The following is a 19,289-nucleotide window of genomic DNA, read 5'->3' as shown; positions in this document are numbered from 1 at the left end:
TTCCTCCCCACTGTCCGTCAGGTTCCCGCCGCCGCTCCTGCGGTGTGGACCCTAGCCGTTCCTCCCCCACTGTCCGTCAGGTTCCCGCCGCCGCTCCTTGCCCCCACCGAGCCCCTCGCGGGCACCCCCGGCCTCCTGTGCTCCCCTCTGCGGGACGGGTAGCGGAGGCCTCCTGCTCGGGCGCTGACGGCCGCTCCCGTCCGGCTGCCTGGGCCACTCGCCGATGAAGAACCGCGAGGTGGGAGTGCGGGTTTGGCAAACTCTGGGCCGAAGAGATGGGAGTTGGGGCCCCGGCTGTGCCCTCCCGCGGCCCGGCCCCCCGCGCGTTCCGCAGGAGGACGGTCGTCACCCAGACCATGAGGCGTTTCTTCGGCTCTAGAAGATGCTTTCATCGCACCTCTGCCTTCACGTCCCAACCTCAGGAAGTGTTTGAACCAGGCCGCAGAGCGCTCTGGCACACGAGGGAAGATTGCTAGATTTGACTCGTTTAGAATTCCCAGCTTCCTTCTCTTTATTGAGAGAGGAACAAACGGTTCATCATCATTAATAAACAAACAGGCGAACACAGAGTGGAGAAGACGTTCGCAGCGTGAACAACCGCCAAAGGGCTTCAGTTTCGAAAAAGAAAGAATTCATTGAGAAAAACGCCAGATAAAAAGATGGACAGAAGATTCCCAAATGAAGACATCGAAACATAAGTGTAACAAAAGGTGTTGAGCCTCCCAGGCGCACCTTGGGAGCGTGGCCTGAGCTCCGGGCCGCCGCCACGAAGCTGGTGGTGCAAAATGGCACGTCAGACGCATCCGTCCGTTTCCCAGAGTATGTGAGGGTTACGTTTACACTCTGCTGCAGTCTGCAATGCCGTATTTCTGGGGGGAAAGTACGCACACCTTAAATAGAAACGCTCTGTTGCTAAGAGATATTAACCACCTCCGAGCTTTCGGTGGGTCGGAAAGGTCTTGCTGGCAGAGGATCCTGCCTCCGCATCCATGGCCGCTGGCGGATCAGGGCGGCATGGCGGCCGCCGGAGGCTGGCGGGCTGGCAGTGCCCTACACGGAGGACGGCAACAGGCTTTGCTACAGTTTACGCTTCTTCCCACAAACGATTTCTCTGTAGCATGCGGTGCCCTTTTACCCACAGAAGAACTTCTTTCGAAATCGGAGTCCGTCCGCTCAGACCTTGCCGCTGCCTTGTCAACTAAGCACATGTCATGTGCTAAATCTTTCGCTGCCATTTCGACGTCTTCACAGCATCGTCACCAGGAGTGGAGTCCATCCCAGGGAGCCGCGTTCCTGCTCCTCCGTGAGAAGCAGCCCCTCACCCGTGCAGGTTGTGCTGTAAAGCTGTAGCCGTCCGTCATCTGCAGGCTCCGCTTCCGTCTGGTTCTGGGGCTGTTCCCCCCACCTCTATAGGCGCCTCCTCCACTGAACCCTTCAACCCCTCAGAGTCCTCCGCAAGGGGTGGCATCCACGTCCCCCAAATTCCTGTTCCTGTTGATATTTTCACATCTTCCCACGAATCACAGTGTTCTTAATGGCGCCTCGAATAGTGAATTCTTTCCGGAAGGTTTTCAAGTTACTTCACCCAGATCCCAGTAGAGGAATCACTACCTTACAGAATGTGTTCATGAAATGGTCAGACTTAAGGTCAGAATGCCTCCTCGATTCACGGGCCGCAGGCCGGGTGCCGTGTCAGCGGGCGTGAGGACAGTCCCGCCGCACAGCTGCCTGCAGCCCTGGGTGACTGTGCATGTCATCAGTGTGCAGTGATGTCTTCTCTGAGGAGTAGGGCTCAGCAGTGGTCTGAAAATACTCAGGGAGCCATGTCCTAAACAGATCTTCGCTGCATTGTTGCACTGTCCCAGTGCGGGAAGAGCAGATTCCGCGTCATTCTGAAGGGCCCTAGCATTTTTAGACTAGTAAATCCACATTGGTTTCAACCTAAAGTCACCAGCTGCATTGGCCCCTAACGAGAATCAGCCTGTCCTTTGAGGCTTTGAAGCCAGGCATTGACTTGGTTCTAGCTAAAAAGTCCTAGATGGCATCTTCTTGCGAAGACAGGTCTGTGTTCCGCGTGACCGCCTCTGTGAATTAACATGGCCAGATCTTCCGGTAACGCGTTAAGGCTCCTGCGTCCCGGCTCGCGGCTGCACCTGGCACTTACGTTCTAGAGACGGCTTCTGAGACCTCATGAACAACTCCGCTGGCTCCAGACTCCCCTCCTGCAGTTTCCTTGCGTCTCTCAGCCTTCCCAGAGCTGGAGCGAGTGAAGGCCTTGCTCCGGGTTAGGCTTTGGGTCGGGGGATGTTGTGGCCGGCTCGATTTTCTAGCCAGGGCCTCTACAGCTTTCTCCAAATCAGCAGTACTTTCCTTCAAGAACTTCTCCTTTTCATTCACATCTTGGCTAACTGATGCGAGAGGCCTACCTAGCTTTTTGCTCATTTGGGCTTTCAACATGCCTTCCTTACTGAGCTTAGTCATGTCCAGCTTCTGATTTCAAGTGAGACACGTGAGTCTCTGCCTTTGACATGAGCACTTAGAGGCCCCTGTAGGGTTGTTACTTGGCCTGACATAAATGTTTTTGTGTCGCAGGGACTAGGGAGGCCTGAGAGGAAGGGGAGAGAGGAGGGGTCAGAACACACACAGTCAGTCAGAGCACACACAGCAACGTGAATTCGTTAGCTTCGCCATCTTTTAAGGGCCTGGTTTGTGGTGCCCCAAGAATTTTACCAGTAACCTCAGAAATCACGAATCACAGATCACCATAACAAATACAGTGATAAGTGAAAAACTTTAAAATATTGCGAGAATGATCAAAATGGGACACAGAGACAAGAAGTTAGCAAGTGTTGGGAAAATGGTGCCCGTAGACTTGCCGAGTGCAGGGTTGCCATAGACAAACATGGTGTCTGTGGAGCACAGTAAAGAGAAGCAGTACATACCAAGGTACTAGGCACACCCGTCAGATAGCGTCGGGATGCCAGGTTACACTGGAGGACCTGGCAAAAACACCTGACAGTACAGTGGCTGGTGTCAGCGTAGAGCAAGGAAAAATCCCACATTTCGATGGCGGCAGAATGAATTCGTTCAAATATGCACACCCTAAACCTTCGGTTTCTAGGCATACAGCCTAGAGAAGATTACGCTGATGTGTGCCGCAGCGTTCATAGGCACCGAGAGTTTGAAACAGACCCAATGCCCTTGGTTAATAGAACGGATAAATAAATTACGGTTAGCTTCTACATTAGAATACTGTAGAGCGATGACTATGGATAGAATTACAACTACATTCAAAAGCATTAATACATTATAAATAGATATGGTGAAAGAAAACAGTTGAAATAGAATATGCAGCACCTGATTTCAGCTGTGTAGGTTCTAAACCAGGCCCGGTTATGCCGTATTGTTTGCAGAGGCAAAGCAAGGGGTTAAATACTACAGACGGGAGGACTCTGGGGAGGTGGTGGAGTCGGAAACCCCCGGAGGCTCTCCACACCCAGACAACAACTGAACCAGCGAATCTGTCAGCTGTAACTACTATGTTTTAGTATTCTGCAGTTCCTCAGAAGGCTTGTAAGCTCTAGGGGAAGGCTTGGGAGGTCAACTGCAGTTAATTCCCGTGCATTTCAGAGCTACCTGTCCCCTACCCATCAGCCTCCTGGCAGGCAACTGTGCACGTGTTTTTGGAACCACTGGCAGACAGCTTGTGTGACCCACGGCGACCCTGTCTTCTCAATGTCACGGATCTGTGTGCTGATCACGGACTGCTGCTTCTGATCACAGTGGTGCAGCTGAAGAGGGAGACGGCCAGTGTTGTGCACCCCCCCAGGTGCCTTCCAGGGGACTTAACGGGCCAGCATCTTTTTTCCTTCTTTTAGTTTTTCTCCTCTCCCCATTTTTGGAGCCGGGCATTAAAACACAGCCACATTTATGGGAAAACTTGGAAACGGACTGCACAGTACACGAAAGGGTACAGACGAGTACCGAGAAGAGCGTGTGACCACTTGAGGCTGATGCTTGACACAGAGGCAGTCTCACAGCCAACAGAAAACCTGTAACCGAAGACCTCAACCTTTGGGAAAGGAGAGAACCTGATTTCCAGAATTGCCATATCATTAGATTCAAATGTCCAGTTTTTAACAGGAAAATCACAGGGCAGTCACTGAAACAGAAAAGTATAGCCCATTCAGAGGAAATAACAGAAACTGTCACTGAAAAAGACCTATCAGCAGATCTCTAGACCAAGAAAATCATGTGCGAATAAAATGGAGCTAGGAATAAGGACAGAGAACCTAAAAACAAAAAAGAAATTCTGGAACTGAAGAGTCCAATAACTTGTACTAGAAAATGGAAAACTCACTAGAAGAATTCAAATGCAGATTTGAGCTGGCTGAGAAAAGAACTGATGACTGTGAAAGTAGGAAAATGGAAATTACAGAGTCTGAGAAACAGAAAGGACAAAGACTGGAGAAAAGTGAACTGAGCTCGAAGGACCTGTTGGCCGCCATCAAGCAGACCCGTCCACATGTAGGAGTCCCAGAAGGAGAGATGAGCAGAGAGAATATTTGAATAAATAATGGCCGAAAACTTTCCAAACTTGATGGAGAACACAGATATAAACATCCAAGAAGCTCAGCGATCTCCAAGTAGGGTGAACTCTAAGAGGCCTACACACACACACAGTATAATCAAACTTACGAAAGCCAAGGACAAAGACTCTTGAAAGCAGGAAGATAGAAATGACTCATCACAATCACGAGACCCTCAATAAGGCAGTTAGCAAATTTCCCATCAGAAACTTTGGAGGCCAGAAGGCGGGGCCAGTATATTTAAAATGATAAGATTTTTTTGTCAATCAAGAATTCTGTGTCTGGTAAAAATCCTCCTTAAAAGCAAGGAATAAATCAAAACATTCCCAAATAAACAGAAGCCGAGGAAATTTGTTTCCGATAGATCTGCCTGCAAGAAGTGCTCCCAGGAGTCCTGCAAAGTGGGATGAAAGGACACTAGACAGAGATTCGATGCAGTAGGAAGGTAGAAAGGTCTCATAAAGGTAAAGACATGGGCAAGTATAAAAGCTAGTATCACTGTAACATTGGATTGTGACTTCACTTCTTGTTCTGTGCGTGAATATGTGCGGTGGCCTAAAAGTTATTACTATTAACTGGTTTCTAAATCCAAAACGTATTTTCTGCTTAAGAGACCAATTTATTTAGAAGAATTGCCAGTTGGTGTTTTTGAACACTGTGTATTAAGTTATAATTTTGTGATAACAACCATTGGGGCATAGTGCTAGAAAGGAGAAGAGATTTTGTATTATCGTAGTTGGGCTGGTGTAAATTCAAGATTAAAAAAAATTTTTTTTTAAATTAAGCAATCAATATACCCAACATGGGGCTTGAACTCATGGTCCCTTGATCTTAATCATGAGTTGCATGTTCTGCTGACTAAGCCATCCGTGCACCTCTACGCTGGTTTAAATTCATATTCAAGTGTGATAACTTTAGAATGTTAAATGTAATCTCTATGGTAACCAAAAAGAAAACAATTACAGAATATAAGCACAAGGAAATGAGAAAAAAAAACTAAGCATTTCACAACAAAAAGTCAGCTAAACAAAAGTAATGTGGCGGGAAATGAGGGACAAAACTAGAAGACGTGTAGAAAACAGCATAATGACAGAAATCAGTGCTTTATTATCAGTAGTTGTTTCAAATGTAAGTAGATTACAAGGATCAAAGGAAGGATTGGCAAAACAAATTCAAAAAAATATTCAATCCAGTTCTATGCCCTCTGTAAGGGACACATTTTAGATCCCAGACACAAATACATTGAAAGTGAAAGGATGGGTGGGGGGCGCCTGGGTGGCTCAGTCGGTTGAGCACCCGACTTCGGCTCAGGTCATGATCTCATGGTCTGTGAGTTCAAGCCCCACATCGGGCTCTGTGCTGACAGCTCAGAGCCTGGAGCCCATTTCGGGCTGCACCTCTCCTGCCCATGCTCTGTCTCTCCTTCAGAAATAAAACATTTTAAAATATAAAACAAATAAGGACATTACACATTAACAAAAGGTTCAGTACAGCACAAAGATACAACAGCTATAAATATTTGCGTGCGTAATAACATAGCCAACAAAATACAGGACAGAAATAGAGAACTGAAGGGAGAAGCAGCTCCTCATCAGTAGTGGGGGACTTGCATACCCCATTCTCAGTAACAGGTGCAACAGACGGGAGGTGTGGAACCGGAAGACTTACCGCCGGACCCCCGCTAGAGCTAACGGCACACACGACACAACAGGATCGGCACACACGTTTGTCATTAAGCAGTTTAATTTGTAGCAATTAAATAACGCGCACTCAAACAACCGATGGATAAAGGAAAGCTTCACGAGGGAAATCTCAAAACACAGATGAATGAGAACAGAATCACTAGTTATGGGACATGGCACAACTGTTGGCCCAGGGGCAGGCTTATAGCTGTAGATACTTAAAAAATAAGAAAGATAGCAAATCAACTAGAAAAAGAAGAAACTAAACTCAAAGCTAGTAGAAGAAAGGAAATAATACAAGTTAGAGAAGAGGTAAAGGAAATAGAGACTAGAAAAGCAGTAGGGCGGTGATGCTTAGAAAAGGTCTCCAAGATTGACAACCTTTTGCTCCATGGACTAAGAAAAGAGAGAAGACTCGAACTGCAAAAATCACAAGTGAAGTAGATATATCAAAGTAGACTTTAGAACAAAGACCGTAATAAGAGGTAAAGAAGAGCATTAAATGATGTTTAATAAAGGGGCCAATCCAAACAAAATATGTAAAAATGATGCTTCTAATATAGGAGCATCTAATTATGTAAAGTAAGTATTAACAGACCTACAGGGAGCAGTAGACAGCAATATAATAAGAGTAGTGACCTCACCTAAATCAGCGGTAGGTCATCCAGACAGAAGTCCGCTAGAAGACATCACTTCAGACTTCACATCCCGAAGCAACAGAGTGTACCGTCTTCTCAAATACACATGGAACATTCTCCACGACAGACCATGTATTAGGTCACAAAATACATCCTAATAAATTTAATATGCCTGAAATCAAAGCAAGCATTTTTTTCTATCCACAGTGGACTGAAACTAGAAATTAACTATGTGAAGAAAATGGGAAAATTTATGACTGTATGAAGACTAAACCACATGCTACTAATCAACCAGTGGGTCAAAGAAGAAATTTAAAAAATACCTTGTGACAAATGGAAATGGAAATGTAACATATGAAATTTACTGGACGCAACAAAAGCAGTTCTTTTCCCAACCCTCATCCCCAGCCCAAATCACCAATCTCTTGGTTCTGAAAACAAAAGCAATTCTAAAAGAGAAGTACATCGTTGATAAATGCTTACCCCAAGAAATAAAAGTCTCAGACAACTTTATACCCTAAGGAACTAGAAAAAGAAGAAGAAATGAGACCCAGTTAGCAGAAGGAAGGAAATAACAGACTAGTACAGAAATAAACAAAAGAGAGACTATAATGACATTAGAAGGGAGCATTAAAACCAAGAGTTAGCTCTTTGAAAAGATAAAATTAACAAACCTTTAGCTAGATTCACCAAGAAAAAGAAGATTGAAGGAAATGGAAAAAAAGTTACAAATAGAAAGGATCATGAGAGACTGCTATGAACAATTACATGCTAGCAAGTTGGGCAATTTAGAAGAAATGGATTTGTTTCTGGAAACAACCTACCAAGACTGATTCATGGTGAAATAGAAAACCTAAATAGAACAATTACTAGTAAAATGGTTGACAGTAATCAGAAACCTCCCAACCCTCTAGTACCAGCCAGCTTCACTAGTGAATTCTACCAGACGTTGAAAGAAGAATTAATACCAATCCTTCTCAAACTCTTTCAAAAAAAGGGGAAAAAAAAAAAAGGAGAGGCAAGAACTCTATTAGACATATTTTATGAGGCCAGCATTACCCTGATGCCAAAACCAGACAAGAATGACGCAAGAAAAGAAAATTATCGGCTAGTTTTCTGAGGGGCATGGACACAAAACCCTTCAGCAGATCTTACTATACTCAGTTCAGCAAGACATTAAAAGGACCATGCACCTTGACGACGTGGGTCTTCCAGAAATGCAAGGTTTGTTCATCATCTGCAAATTAGTCAATGTGATACACATAACACATTAACAAAATGAAGGATAAAAACTCTATCATGTCAACATGTGGAGAAAACAGTTGACAAAATTCAACATCCATTTGTAATTCTCAATGAAGCCAGTGTAGAGGGACCATACCTCAACATAATAAAGGCCATATGTGCCTCGCCCACAGCTAATACTATACTCAGGGGTGAGCTGAAAGCATTTCCTGTAAGATCACAAACAAAAAGATGCCTGCTCCCACCACTTGTATTCAAAGTAGTCACAAGTACTAGCCAGAGCAGTTAGGCGCGTGTAGAAATTAAAGGCATCCAAATTAGAAAGCAAGAAGTGGAACTGTCCTCATTGGCAGATGACTTGCTATTGAACATAAAAAACCCTAAAGACTCCCATCAGAACACTGTTAGAATATTCAAATGTAGTAAAGTTGCAAGATACAAAATCAGCACATGCAAATCTGTTGCATTCTGTCCATTAATAACTATCAGAAATTGAGAAAACAATCCTATTTACAGGTGCATCAAAAAACGTAAAATTCCTAGTAATAAATTTAATCAAAGAGGTCGGTATATGGAGAACTACATGACATTAAAGAAGTTGAAGACATAAATGGAAAGATATTTTTTGCCTATGAATTGGAAGAATTCATGTTGTTAAAATGTCTGTGCTCCTCAAAACAGTATACCGATTCAGTGTAATACCTACTGAGATTATAATGGCATTTTTTGGAGCTATAGAACAAACAGTCCTAATATATATCTGGAATCATAAAAATCTTCAAATAGCCAAAGCAATCTTAAGAAAGAACAGAGCTGGGGCGCCTGGGTGACTCAGTCGGTTAAGTGTCTGGCTTCGGCTCAGGTCATGATCTCACGATTTGTGGGTTCAAGCCCCGCACTGGGCTCTGTGCTGACAGCTCAGAGCCTGGAGCCTGCTTCAGATTCTGCATCTTCCTCTCTCTCTGACCCTCCCCTGCTCACACTGTCTCTCTCTGTCTCTCAAAAATAAATTAAAAAACATTAAAAAAAAAAAAAAAGAACAGAGCTGGAGGCGTCAGATTCCCTGATTTCAAAGTATATTACAAAGCTATACTAATTAAAACAGTATGGTATTTGCATAAAAACAGACTTATAGATTTGTGGTAGAGAATAGAAAGCCCAGAAATAAACCCATACACACATGAGCAATTTACCAAAAAGGAGTCAAGAGTATACAAGGGGAGGGGCGCCTGGGGGGCTCAGTCAGTTGGGCCTCCAACTTCGGCTCAGGTCAGATCTCAACGTTCGTGGGTTCGAGCCCCACATCAGGCTCTGTGCTGACAACTCAGAGCCCGGAGCCTGCTTCAGGTTCTGTGTGTCCTTCTCTCCCAGCCCCTCCCCCTCTCATACTCTGTCCCTCTCGCTGTATCAAAAATAAACAAAACATTAAAAAATACCAAAAAAAAAAGTATACAAGGGGGATAGTCTCTTCAGTACACGGTGTTGAGATCAAACAGCCGCATGTAAAGAATGAAACCAGAACACCATCTTACGTCATATGCAAAAATTAACTCAAGGTGAACTAAAGACCGTAAGCCACGAAACCATAAAATTCCTAGGAGAAAACGAGGATGGCAAGACCTTTGATACAGGTCTTGGTGATTTTTTGAATCCGATGCCAAAAGCAAAAGGAACTAAGGCAAAAGTGAACAAATAGGAATATGAGATGAAAAATCTGTAAGCAGGGCGCATGGGGGGCTCGGTCGGTTCAGCGGCCCAACTTCCAGCTCAGGTCGTGATCTGACAGTCCATGGGTTCAAGCTCTGCATTGGACTCTCTGCTGTCAGCCGATGCTGCGTCAGGTCCTCTGTACTTCTCCTCTTTGCCCTCCCTCTCTTTCTAAAATAAACACTAAAAAAATCTTTTTAAGTAGTCTGCACAAGGGGCTGGGTGGCCCAGTCAGTTGGGCGACTGACTTCCCTCAGGCCATGATCTGACAGGTTATGAGTTCAAGCCCTGCATCAGGCTCTGTGCTGACAGCTCAGAGCCAGGAGCCTGCCTCAGATTCTGTGTCTCCCTCTCTCTGCCCCTCCCCCACTTGTGCTGTGTCTTGCTCGCTCAAAAAATGAATAAACATTAAAAAAAATTTTTTTTATCTGCACAGCAAAGGAAATCAAATGAGAAGACATCCTACTGAATGGGAGAAAACATTTGCAAATCATATATCTCATAAGGGACTAATATCCAAAATATATAAAAAACTCATACAACTCAATATCAAAAATGAACAGGGGCGCCTGGGTGGCTCCATCGGCTGAGTGTCCAACTTCAGCCCAGGTCATGATCTCACAGTTTGTGAGTTTGAGCCCCACGTCGGGCTCTGGGCTGACACCTCAGAGCCTGGAGCCTGCTTCCGATGCTGTGTCTCCTTTTCTGTCTCTCTCTGCCCCTGCCCCACTTGTGCTCTCTCTCTCTCCCTTGATTTTTTTAATGAGCACTCTGATTAAGAAATGGGTAGAAGATCTGAACATACATTTTTCCACAAAAGAAATACAATTGTCAACAGATAAGTGAGTAATTAGGGAAATGCAAATCAGAACCTCACACACATCGAGATATCTCACACCGTTAGAAACGGTTATCAAGAAGACTGGAAATAACAAGCATGGACAAGAATGAGGGAAAGCCAGAACCTTCTGCACTGTAGGTGGGATTGTAAATTGATGCAGCCAATGGAAAACAGGAGGGAGGGTCCTCAGAAAGCTGACAGCAGAACTGTGGTGTGATCCAGGAATCCCACCTCTGAGGACTTACCCGAGGAAAATGAAAGCTCTGACTCAGAAAGAAATCTGCATGTCCACGGCAGCATTATTTACAGTAGCGAATGACATAAATGGGGAAAGACAGTGTCTTCATGAAGTGGTATTAAGAAAATTGGACAGCCACATGCAAAAAAGTGAAGCTGGGTAGGATCACTGTCTCACACCACAGGTAAAAATTAACTCAAAGTGGATTAAACCCTTGAATGTGGGGCGCCCGGATGGCTCAGTAGGTTAAGTGTGGACTCTGGATTTCATCCAACTCTGGGTTTTGGCTTAGGTTAAGATCTCACAGTCCTCAGATGAAGGTGCCTGCTTGGGATTGGGATTCTCTCTCTCTCTCTCTTTCCCTCTCTCTCTGTCCTCCCCCACCCCCTCCCTGTTCTAAATAAACAAATAAAATGACTGTACCGTGCGATCCAGCAGTTCCACTTCTGCATTTAGAATCCCAAAGAACCGAGAGCAGGGACTCGTAAGATTATTAGGACACCTATTTTCATAGCATCGTTACCACGGCCGATGCGGAAGCAGCCCAGTGCCATCAGCGGATGAAAAAACACACAAAATACGGTGTATACATACAGTGAGATGCTCAGCCTGGAAAGTAAGGAAATTTTGTGGGGCGCCTGGGAGGCTCAGTGTTAAGTGTCTGACTTCAGCCCGGGTCCTGATCTCACGGTCTGTGGGTTCAAGCCCTGTGTCAGGCTCTGTGCTGACAGCCTGGAGCCTGCTTCAGATTCTGTCTTCCTCTCTTTCTGCCCCTCCCCTGCTCACACTCTGTCTCACTCTGTCTCTCAAAAATAAATAAATATAAAAAATTTTTAAAACAACTAAGGGAATTTCGTAATATGTTACAAAACGGATGAACATTGAGGACATTGTGCTAAGTAAATTACCCAGCTACAAAAGACGGACAGTGTCTGATTTTACTTATTCGCGGTCCTCAGGAGTATTCAAAATCGTAGCAGCCGAACGTTAGGACCCCGGCTGCCAGTGGCCGGGGAGGAGGGGGGCCGCTGCTAACGGGCACAGACTTTTAGTCTGGAAGGGTGATGCTCCCAGAGTGGGTTGGAGGAAGGAGGAAAATCTGCCGAGATGGTGCTGTGTTAACTTGTGTCTAATACAGGCAGGAGCCTCAGAGGAAAGAAGAGAACATGCCGTGTGTTCGTGCAGAGGTCTCTGTATTATCTCCCCGTTCACTGTGTTAGCTGCCGCACTTCTAACGCCTTGCTGTTGGATCTGTTTCAGACTTTGGGGTTAGCGCTTTTTTAGCGACTGGTGGTGATATTACCCGAAATAAGGTGAGAAAGACCTTTGTCGGAACTCCTTGCTGGATGGCCCCTGAAGTCATGGAACAGGTACTCTTTGTCTTTTGTCTTTTAAAAATGGTTTAGGGTTTTGTTACAGAACGGAAACCCAGAGCAGCGTCCGCTTCTGCTTGTACCCGGGTCCCCAGCTCCGCAGCGCGGTTTTTTCCCTGGAGACCCCTCGTGAGCCAAAACGGTGTGAAAGGAGGAAGCAGTTACTCTAATTTATTTGGAAAAATTGTTTAGCGTTTCCAGACCTAAAAAATAACCTCTCTCGGGCTCTTCTGACACCACGGCACACGTCTCGCCCTGGGCGGCACAAAACAAACGGGGAGAAGGAGCGGACGGCTGTGTGCTCCCCAGCCCTGGCGCCCCGACCGGCGCGGGGTCCTGGGGCAGGGTGGCCGCCGACGCTGGCCTGGGTCCACTTTTTGCCTTTCTTCCCGAAAGGGGAGCCCCTCCGGGTCTCCTTCGGTAACGCCGAAGCAGGCTCGACGGCAGGCCTTCCCTGCAGGCCAGATGGCCTCCGGGGGCTTTCAGAGAGGAGGCGCGCGTGCCGCGCCGGCTTTGGGACACCCGGGTCTCTGTCCCCGGGTTCGGGCACCCGTCCGCCGCCAGCAGCAAGAGCAAAAAGCCTCGGGGTCTTCATTAAGTGGTCCACGAAGCCCGCACACAGCCCAAGCAGCAATACACTGACCGGCTCGGGAGCAGTTTCCACTTACACATTGAGTGACCCCGTCTTTGTCGCGTGGTCTCACTGCTCCGGTTTCTGAAGGGCCGGCTTGCCCGCGACTCCGTTTCCATTCGCGGGGGAACGGCCCCGGGGACGTCCGTCATCCAGCGCCTCGCGGAGCCTCTGCTGTCCTCGAGTTAGCGCGGGTTCTTCTCCCTCGTCGTCCTCGGGGCAGCTGGGCGTGTCCACCTCGACTTACGGCCTCAGTTTCCCTGCTTCCCTCACTCCCCCCCTGCCTGCCGGCCCATTTCTCTGGCTTCTTTCCTGCCTTTCCTTGTGTGTCCCAGGACCTCGTGCTCGATCCTTCCCTCCACGCCCCACCTGTTCTGTCTTGTAAAGTACGCCCACGCCAGCCTGCCTTCCTCACCTCCAGGGAGCGGGTGCCGGCGCCCTGTAGGTGCTTCCACACAGTCCTAGAAATCTACCGAGGTCGGTGTGTGGAGCCGAGTCCACCCCTCGCTCCGTCACCACCCGTATTCGCCCCGTCGGTGGGGACGTGTTCGTGCCCTCGGGCGATGCTGATGCGGAGCCCACGCACCTGGTTCCGGGCCAGCGAGACACTTATAATACAATGTACGTAATGATAAATTTATAAAATGTATGTGTCTAAAAATTTTTAAAGCAGCGTAGGGGCAGAGAGAGAGGGAGACACAGAAGCCAAAGCAGATTCCAGGCTCCGAGCTGTCAGCACAGAGCCTGACGTGGGGCTCGAACCCACCAGCCACAAGATCATGACCTGAGCCAAAGTCGGATGCTTAACCGACTGAGCCCCCCAGGCGCCCTGGAAAATATTTACTTTTATAACGTGCTCATGACAGTACAAACGGGAAGACATTTGGCAACGTATTCACATTAAGAACTTGGAAAATATTCACACCCCTTGTATCTTTTTTCATCATAGAAACTAAGTTACGGAACAGGTTACAACAGTACCATGCCGTAGAGAATTTGGAAAGCAGAACTTTCCACTAGAGCCTAACAATTTTGTTCTAGTTCTTTTTCTAACAAAAGACAAATAAGGGGGCCCCTGGGTGGCTCAGGCCATTAAGCGTCTGACTTTGGCTCAGGTCATGACCTTGCGGTTCATGGGTTCAAGCCCCGCGTTCAGGCTCTGTGCTGACAGCTCGGAGCCTGGAATCTGCTTTGGATTCTATGTCTCCCTCTCTCTCTGCCCCTACGCTGCTTTAAAAATTTTTAGACACATACATTTTATACATTTATCATTATATACATTGTATTATAAATGCATTATATACATTTATCAAAACTTGTGAAGAATTTTGTGTTCTTTTCTCACAAATGCTTTCTCACAAGTGGTTTTCCATATTTTCATATAGAATGCATTAACAGTGCATTTAGCTGACTACGTAGCACTCCCCTGACCTGAGTGTACCGTACTTAACAATCTCACCATTGTTGGGGAACCTCATTTGCATTGCATTTTGTTCTTCTGTTACCAAGTATATCTAGCTTTTGCTTACTCTGGATTACTTTATTGGCTTAACACTTATGAACACGTCCACGGGCGCCTGGGAGCTCAAGTCAGTTGGGCATCCGGCTTCGGCTCAGGTCATGACCTCAGGGTTTGTGGGTTTGAGCCCCACGTCGGGCTCTGTGCTGACAGCTCGGAAGCTAGAGTCTGCTTCGGATTCTGTGCCTCCTGTCTCTGCCCCTCTCCTGCTCGTGCTCTGCCTCTCTCTCTCTCTCTCTCTCTCTCTCTCGCTCTCGCTCTCTCAAAAATAAACCAGCATTAAAAAAAATTTTTTTAATTAAAAAAAAGCTTATGAACACTTTCAGGTTCTTGATACATGTTAGAAGCTTCCTTTTGAAAGTGCTTTCGGGACACCTGCCTGGCTCAGTCAGAAGAGCGTGTAACGCTTGGTCTTGGGGTTGTGGGTTCAAGCCCTACACTGGGTAGAGAGATTACTACAAAGAGAAATGAAATAAAAAGTACTTTCAGGGTGGCAATCAGTGCATCTTCCTGTTCTTTGCAGGTCCGAGGCTATGATTTCAAAGCGGACATCTGGAGTTTCGGGATCACAGCAATTGAACTGGCCACCGGGGCGGCCCCTTACCATAAATATCCACCGATGAAGGTGAGGTTCACAGCCAGCACCCATGCCCCAGCCCGGCCCAGTTTCCGTGCAGAGACTAATCCTAGTGTAAATGGATTGGAAAAGGGTGCGTTTTTATGACTGTAAAGTGGGAAGCTATTTTGAGGACAAAGGAAGGTTTACATTTTCAAAGGCGGTGGGTGGGGGAGGAGGTGAGGCCCCCTCTTCACCCAGCGCGGGCAGTGGCGGCAAGACCGTAGCCACGCGCACACACGTTAGCCTCTGCGCCCGAAACGAGAGATACCTCCAGCCCTTATTCATCCCATTTCTGTAAATATAAACCGACTCTGAAAGGCAAGTATTAATTGTGGCTGCAGCCCCTCTGTATCCTTTAGTGTTGACTCTGTGTTCAGAAAATTGGCTTGGCTTATGGGGCGCCTGGGGGCTCAGTGGGTTGAGCATTCGACCTCGGCTCAGGTCATCTCACAGTTTGTGAGTTCGGGCTCCGTGTCAGGCTCTGTGCTGACAGCTCGGAGCCTGGAGCCTGTCTTCGGACCTCCCCCTCTCTCTCTGCCCTTCCCCCATGCGTGTTCTCTCTCTCAAAAATAAACGAATAAACTTAAAAAAAAAAAGAAAGAAAAATGGCTTATGCTTTTATAAAAAAGCCACACAGTCTAGAAAAACACAACTCACCCCAAATGCCACCATGTAGGTAATGACCGTCGTTACAAAGAAGGAAGAGATTTAGGAGGGACAGAATAATCAAAATAGTTACTACAGAGAAGGCAGAAGAGAGCGAACTGGAAACGGCGGCGGGCCTGGGAGGCAGGCACCCGTCGGGGCCCGTGCGGTAGGAGCAGCGGGAAGAGGAGGCCGGTGACAGAGGGCCTGTTACAGGGGGGCCGGGAACACTCAGTCAGCAGCTCACACTGTCTTGCCATGCTTTTATTAATACTGTTTTTATTTTGCTGCAATTTTACTTCTATTTATTTGTGTTTAAATGTATATTTTTGAGAGAGTGCAAGCGAGGGAAGGGCAGAGAGGGGACAGAGGACCCCAGGTGGGTTCCGCACCCACAGGCTGACAGCTGCAGGCCCGACGCGGGGCTCGAACCCGCGAACTGTGAGATCGCAGCCTGGGCTGGACTGAGCCACCCCGGCGCCCTGACTTTACTGGTTGTAAAGTAGTTTGTCAGTGTAAGAATGGGGACAGAGAGGCACCTGGGTGGCTGTCAGTGACGTGTCCGACTCTTGATTTCAGCTCAGGTCATTATATCGCTGTTTGGGAGTTCAGTCCCCACGCCAGGCTCTGTGCTCACAGGGCAGAACCTGCTTGGGATTCTCTGTCTCTGTCTCTGCCCCTCCCCTGTGTGCTCGCTCGCTCTCTCTCTCTCTCTCTCTCTCTCTCTGTCTCAAAAAAAAAAAAAAGAATGAGGACAGAGGACCTGAAGAAAAGGTTCTTTTATTTTCTTTATTTTCAGAGCAAGAGAGCACGAGCAGGGGACGGGCAAACAGAGAAAGAGAGAGAGACTCCAAGTCAGGTTCTGCTCAGGGAGCGCAAAGCCTTGTGTGGGGCTCAAGCCCCCCAACCCTGAGAGCGTGACGTGTGCCGCAGGGACACTGAGCACACTGGGCCCCCGGGCGCCTCGTGAAGAAAGGTTTCCCCCTAAGGGACAGTCGTCGCTAACGCTGTTGAGCCCTCGCGGCCCGCAGCCTGGGGAGCCAGCTGTCTGCAGGGGGTCACTTGTGTGGAAAAGACCTAAATGACAGTGCCGTCCAGGCGCCGGGCTAGATGTGAGCCTTCCCAAAGCACAGCGCCTCGCGGACTGGGAGGGCGCGGGCCTGAAGGGCCCTGGCCGCGGCCCGCCCTGAGTGCGCGCGAGTTTATGTCCTACCGAAAATTCTTCCAGGTTTTAATGCTGACGCTACAGAATGATCCTCCTTGTCTGGAAACGGGCGTTCAAGATAAGGAAATGCTGAAAAAATACGGAAAATCATTTAGGAAAATGATTTCATTGTGCCTTCAAAAGGATCCAGAAAAAAGGTAAAATATGAGATAAAGCTTATGTTTGTCTTCATCAAACATGTAACCATTGTGGGGAGTCTCAGGGCCGCAGACACACATTTATGTGCAGGAAATTATTTCTGCGTATTCAGATATGTTTACTTAAGTATAAGCTTTAGAAAAATATACAGAGACTATCACACTAGATTGGAAATGAATTAATTCCTTTCTCCCTTCTTTTTAGTATACAGTGTGTATTCTAAATAGTTCAGCTATTTCCTGGTTAAGTTTTTATAAATTTGTCGCTGTGAACTTTGTGCTAATAAAATAACAAGTCAGTGGGAGAACTTGTTTTCAATTTGTACTTAAGTCGTAAGCAGACAAGTATCTTACTGCTGTTGACAGCTTTAATACCAAAGGAAATAACATGTAGCCGATGTTACATCTAACGCCACATGATCATGTATGTATTTCCTTATTGGAAAGATTTTAATACGTGCCCCAAAGATTCAAAGCGATTTCTTGTTTACATTAGACAGATTGGATGGCAAGTCAGTGAATAAACATGGTCTAATGTGTGTGTCTTTATCAATTAAAGGCTCAAATAATGTTGAAGGTCACTGAGTACAACCTTTTATCTGTGGGGTCGGCCAGCTACCTAGTCATTGAGGTGGGACTTGAATTCAGAACTTCTGATTCTGAACTAGGGTTCAGTTTTTTCTCGATCTCATTTTTCTTTTTCTTTTTTCTTTTTTATGTTTATTTATTATTGAGACAGAGAGAGACAGGGTGTGAGCAGGGGAGGAGCAGAGACAGAGGGAGACACAGAATCTGAAGCAGGCTCCGGGCTCTGAGCTGTCAGCACAGAGCCTGATGCGGAGCTTGAACCCACGAACCGTGAGATCATGACCTGAGCCGAAGCCGGACGCTTAACCGACTGAGCCACCCAGGCGCCCCATAAATCTCATTTTTCAACTTCACATATATTTTCCACTCAGTTTTTTAGCGCTCAGAGTTTTTAAATTTTGATTTCTGTAAAAATCAACAAAAATAAAAGATTCAGTTGACATCCTTAGTTATGCCTTTAGTACACTTAATATGGCTTCAGAATTTATCGTTGGCAGTATTGGAAAGGGTGAGAAGAATAAGCAGCAGAAGTCAAACTTGTGCTGGTAAAACTTTGTTTCTGAGCAAATTGGTATAAAACAGGGAGACTTTTGCTTCCGCTTTAGTTAATTAACTAAAATAACAGGACTCTTTTGTTACAAACATCTATAAATGCTGAATAAATTTATCAAACTTAAAAATAACAGCCAAATCCGGAGGTAAGCTCGCCATGAAGGGAGGCCCTCAGGTGTCAGAAATGACGGGGGAGCCCTGGATCAGAGAAGAAATGTCGTGAACTAATCCTGTGGCTGCCGCCAGCGGACCCTGTTCACTTTAATAACCCGCTCAGTTAGATTTGACACTCCCACGTGGGCCGGGAAATGAGGTACTGGGTCCAGCCCCAGGGCCCCAAACTGGGATCCCTGCTTAAGTCTAAGACCTCCACAAGCTGGCCTCTGAGCAAAGGGATAGACCGGAAAACAGTATGTGTCCGTCATCACCACGACACGACAGAAATTTCTCTTGAATAATCAGACCCTCTGACCTGGACATCGTGTGCTTTGACAGTCTGGATTTATACTACCCGTATTATCCAGGAGCCCACAAGATTAGAGAGGAAAGAAAAAGTATTGCCAAGCCAGTTTTATTTCTGACAGAAGCAACTAGAAAACTGTACACTTCAAACTATTCCACACTGTAGGTCCAGGAGATTCTGCAGATAACGCCCCGTTGAAGAGCTCACAGCCCGACATTATAAAACACAAAGTGAGGTCCGCAGACACAGCAGGCAGAAGAATTAGTGCTCCGGGAGCTGTGGATAACGCAGAGACACCCGAAGAGTCTATAAAATAAGTATGCTTAAAATGATTAAATCCTAACGGAAGAAATCAGAACCATAAGAAAAGAACGTGGCTATGACCAAGAAAACAAATGAAGCTGCTTAGAAATGAGAAATACAATCACAAGGATGTAAAACTTCATGGGCTCCCTTGAGTCTAGGCTAGACTGAGAGTCTTGCTTCTGATGCATAGTGTATGGAAAAGGGAAATAGTGGCTTCAGGGTGGGGAGGAGTGGCGGGCGGCTCCTTCACAGTGACCCAGGCCAGCCTCACAGCGACCCAGGCCAGCCTCA

General features: G+C 46.7%; 1 protein-coding gene across 2 annotated transcripts in view; it reads left to right on the top strand.

The window, feature by feature from the left end:
• Positions 1–19,289, top strand: part of OXSR1 (oxidative stress responsive kinase 1) — an 89,711-nt gene that overhangs the window by 49,227 nt on the left and 21,195 nt on the right. For both annotated transcript variants that reach the window (XR_003908997.1, XM_029940565.1), the window contains exons 6-8: positions 12,201–12,310; positions 14,987–15,088; positions 16,956–17,089. Coding sequence is in view for 1 of the 2 variants with exons in the window: in XM_029940565.1 (XP_029796425.1) it covers positions 12,201–12,310; positions 14,987–15,088; positions 16,956–17,089 (346 nt within the window). In the remaining variant the exon portion in view is untranslated. The remainder of the gene's footprint in view (positions 1–12,200; positions 12,311–14,986; positions 15,089–16,955; positions 17,090–19,289) is intronic.

This window comes from Suricata suricatta, chromosome 5 (assembly GCF_006229205.1).
Source record: "Suricata suricatta isolate VVHF042 chromosome 5, meerkat_22Aug2017_6uvM2_HiC, whole genome shotgun sequence".
Lineage (NCBI taxonomy): Eukaryota > Metazoa > Chordata > Mammalia > Carnivora > Herpestidae > Suricata > Suricata suricatta.
This window is presented reverse-complemented; position numbering and strand designations above follow the sequence as displayed.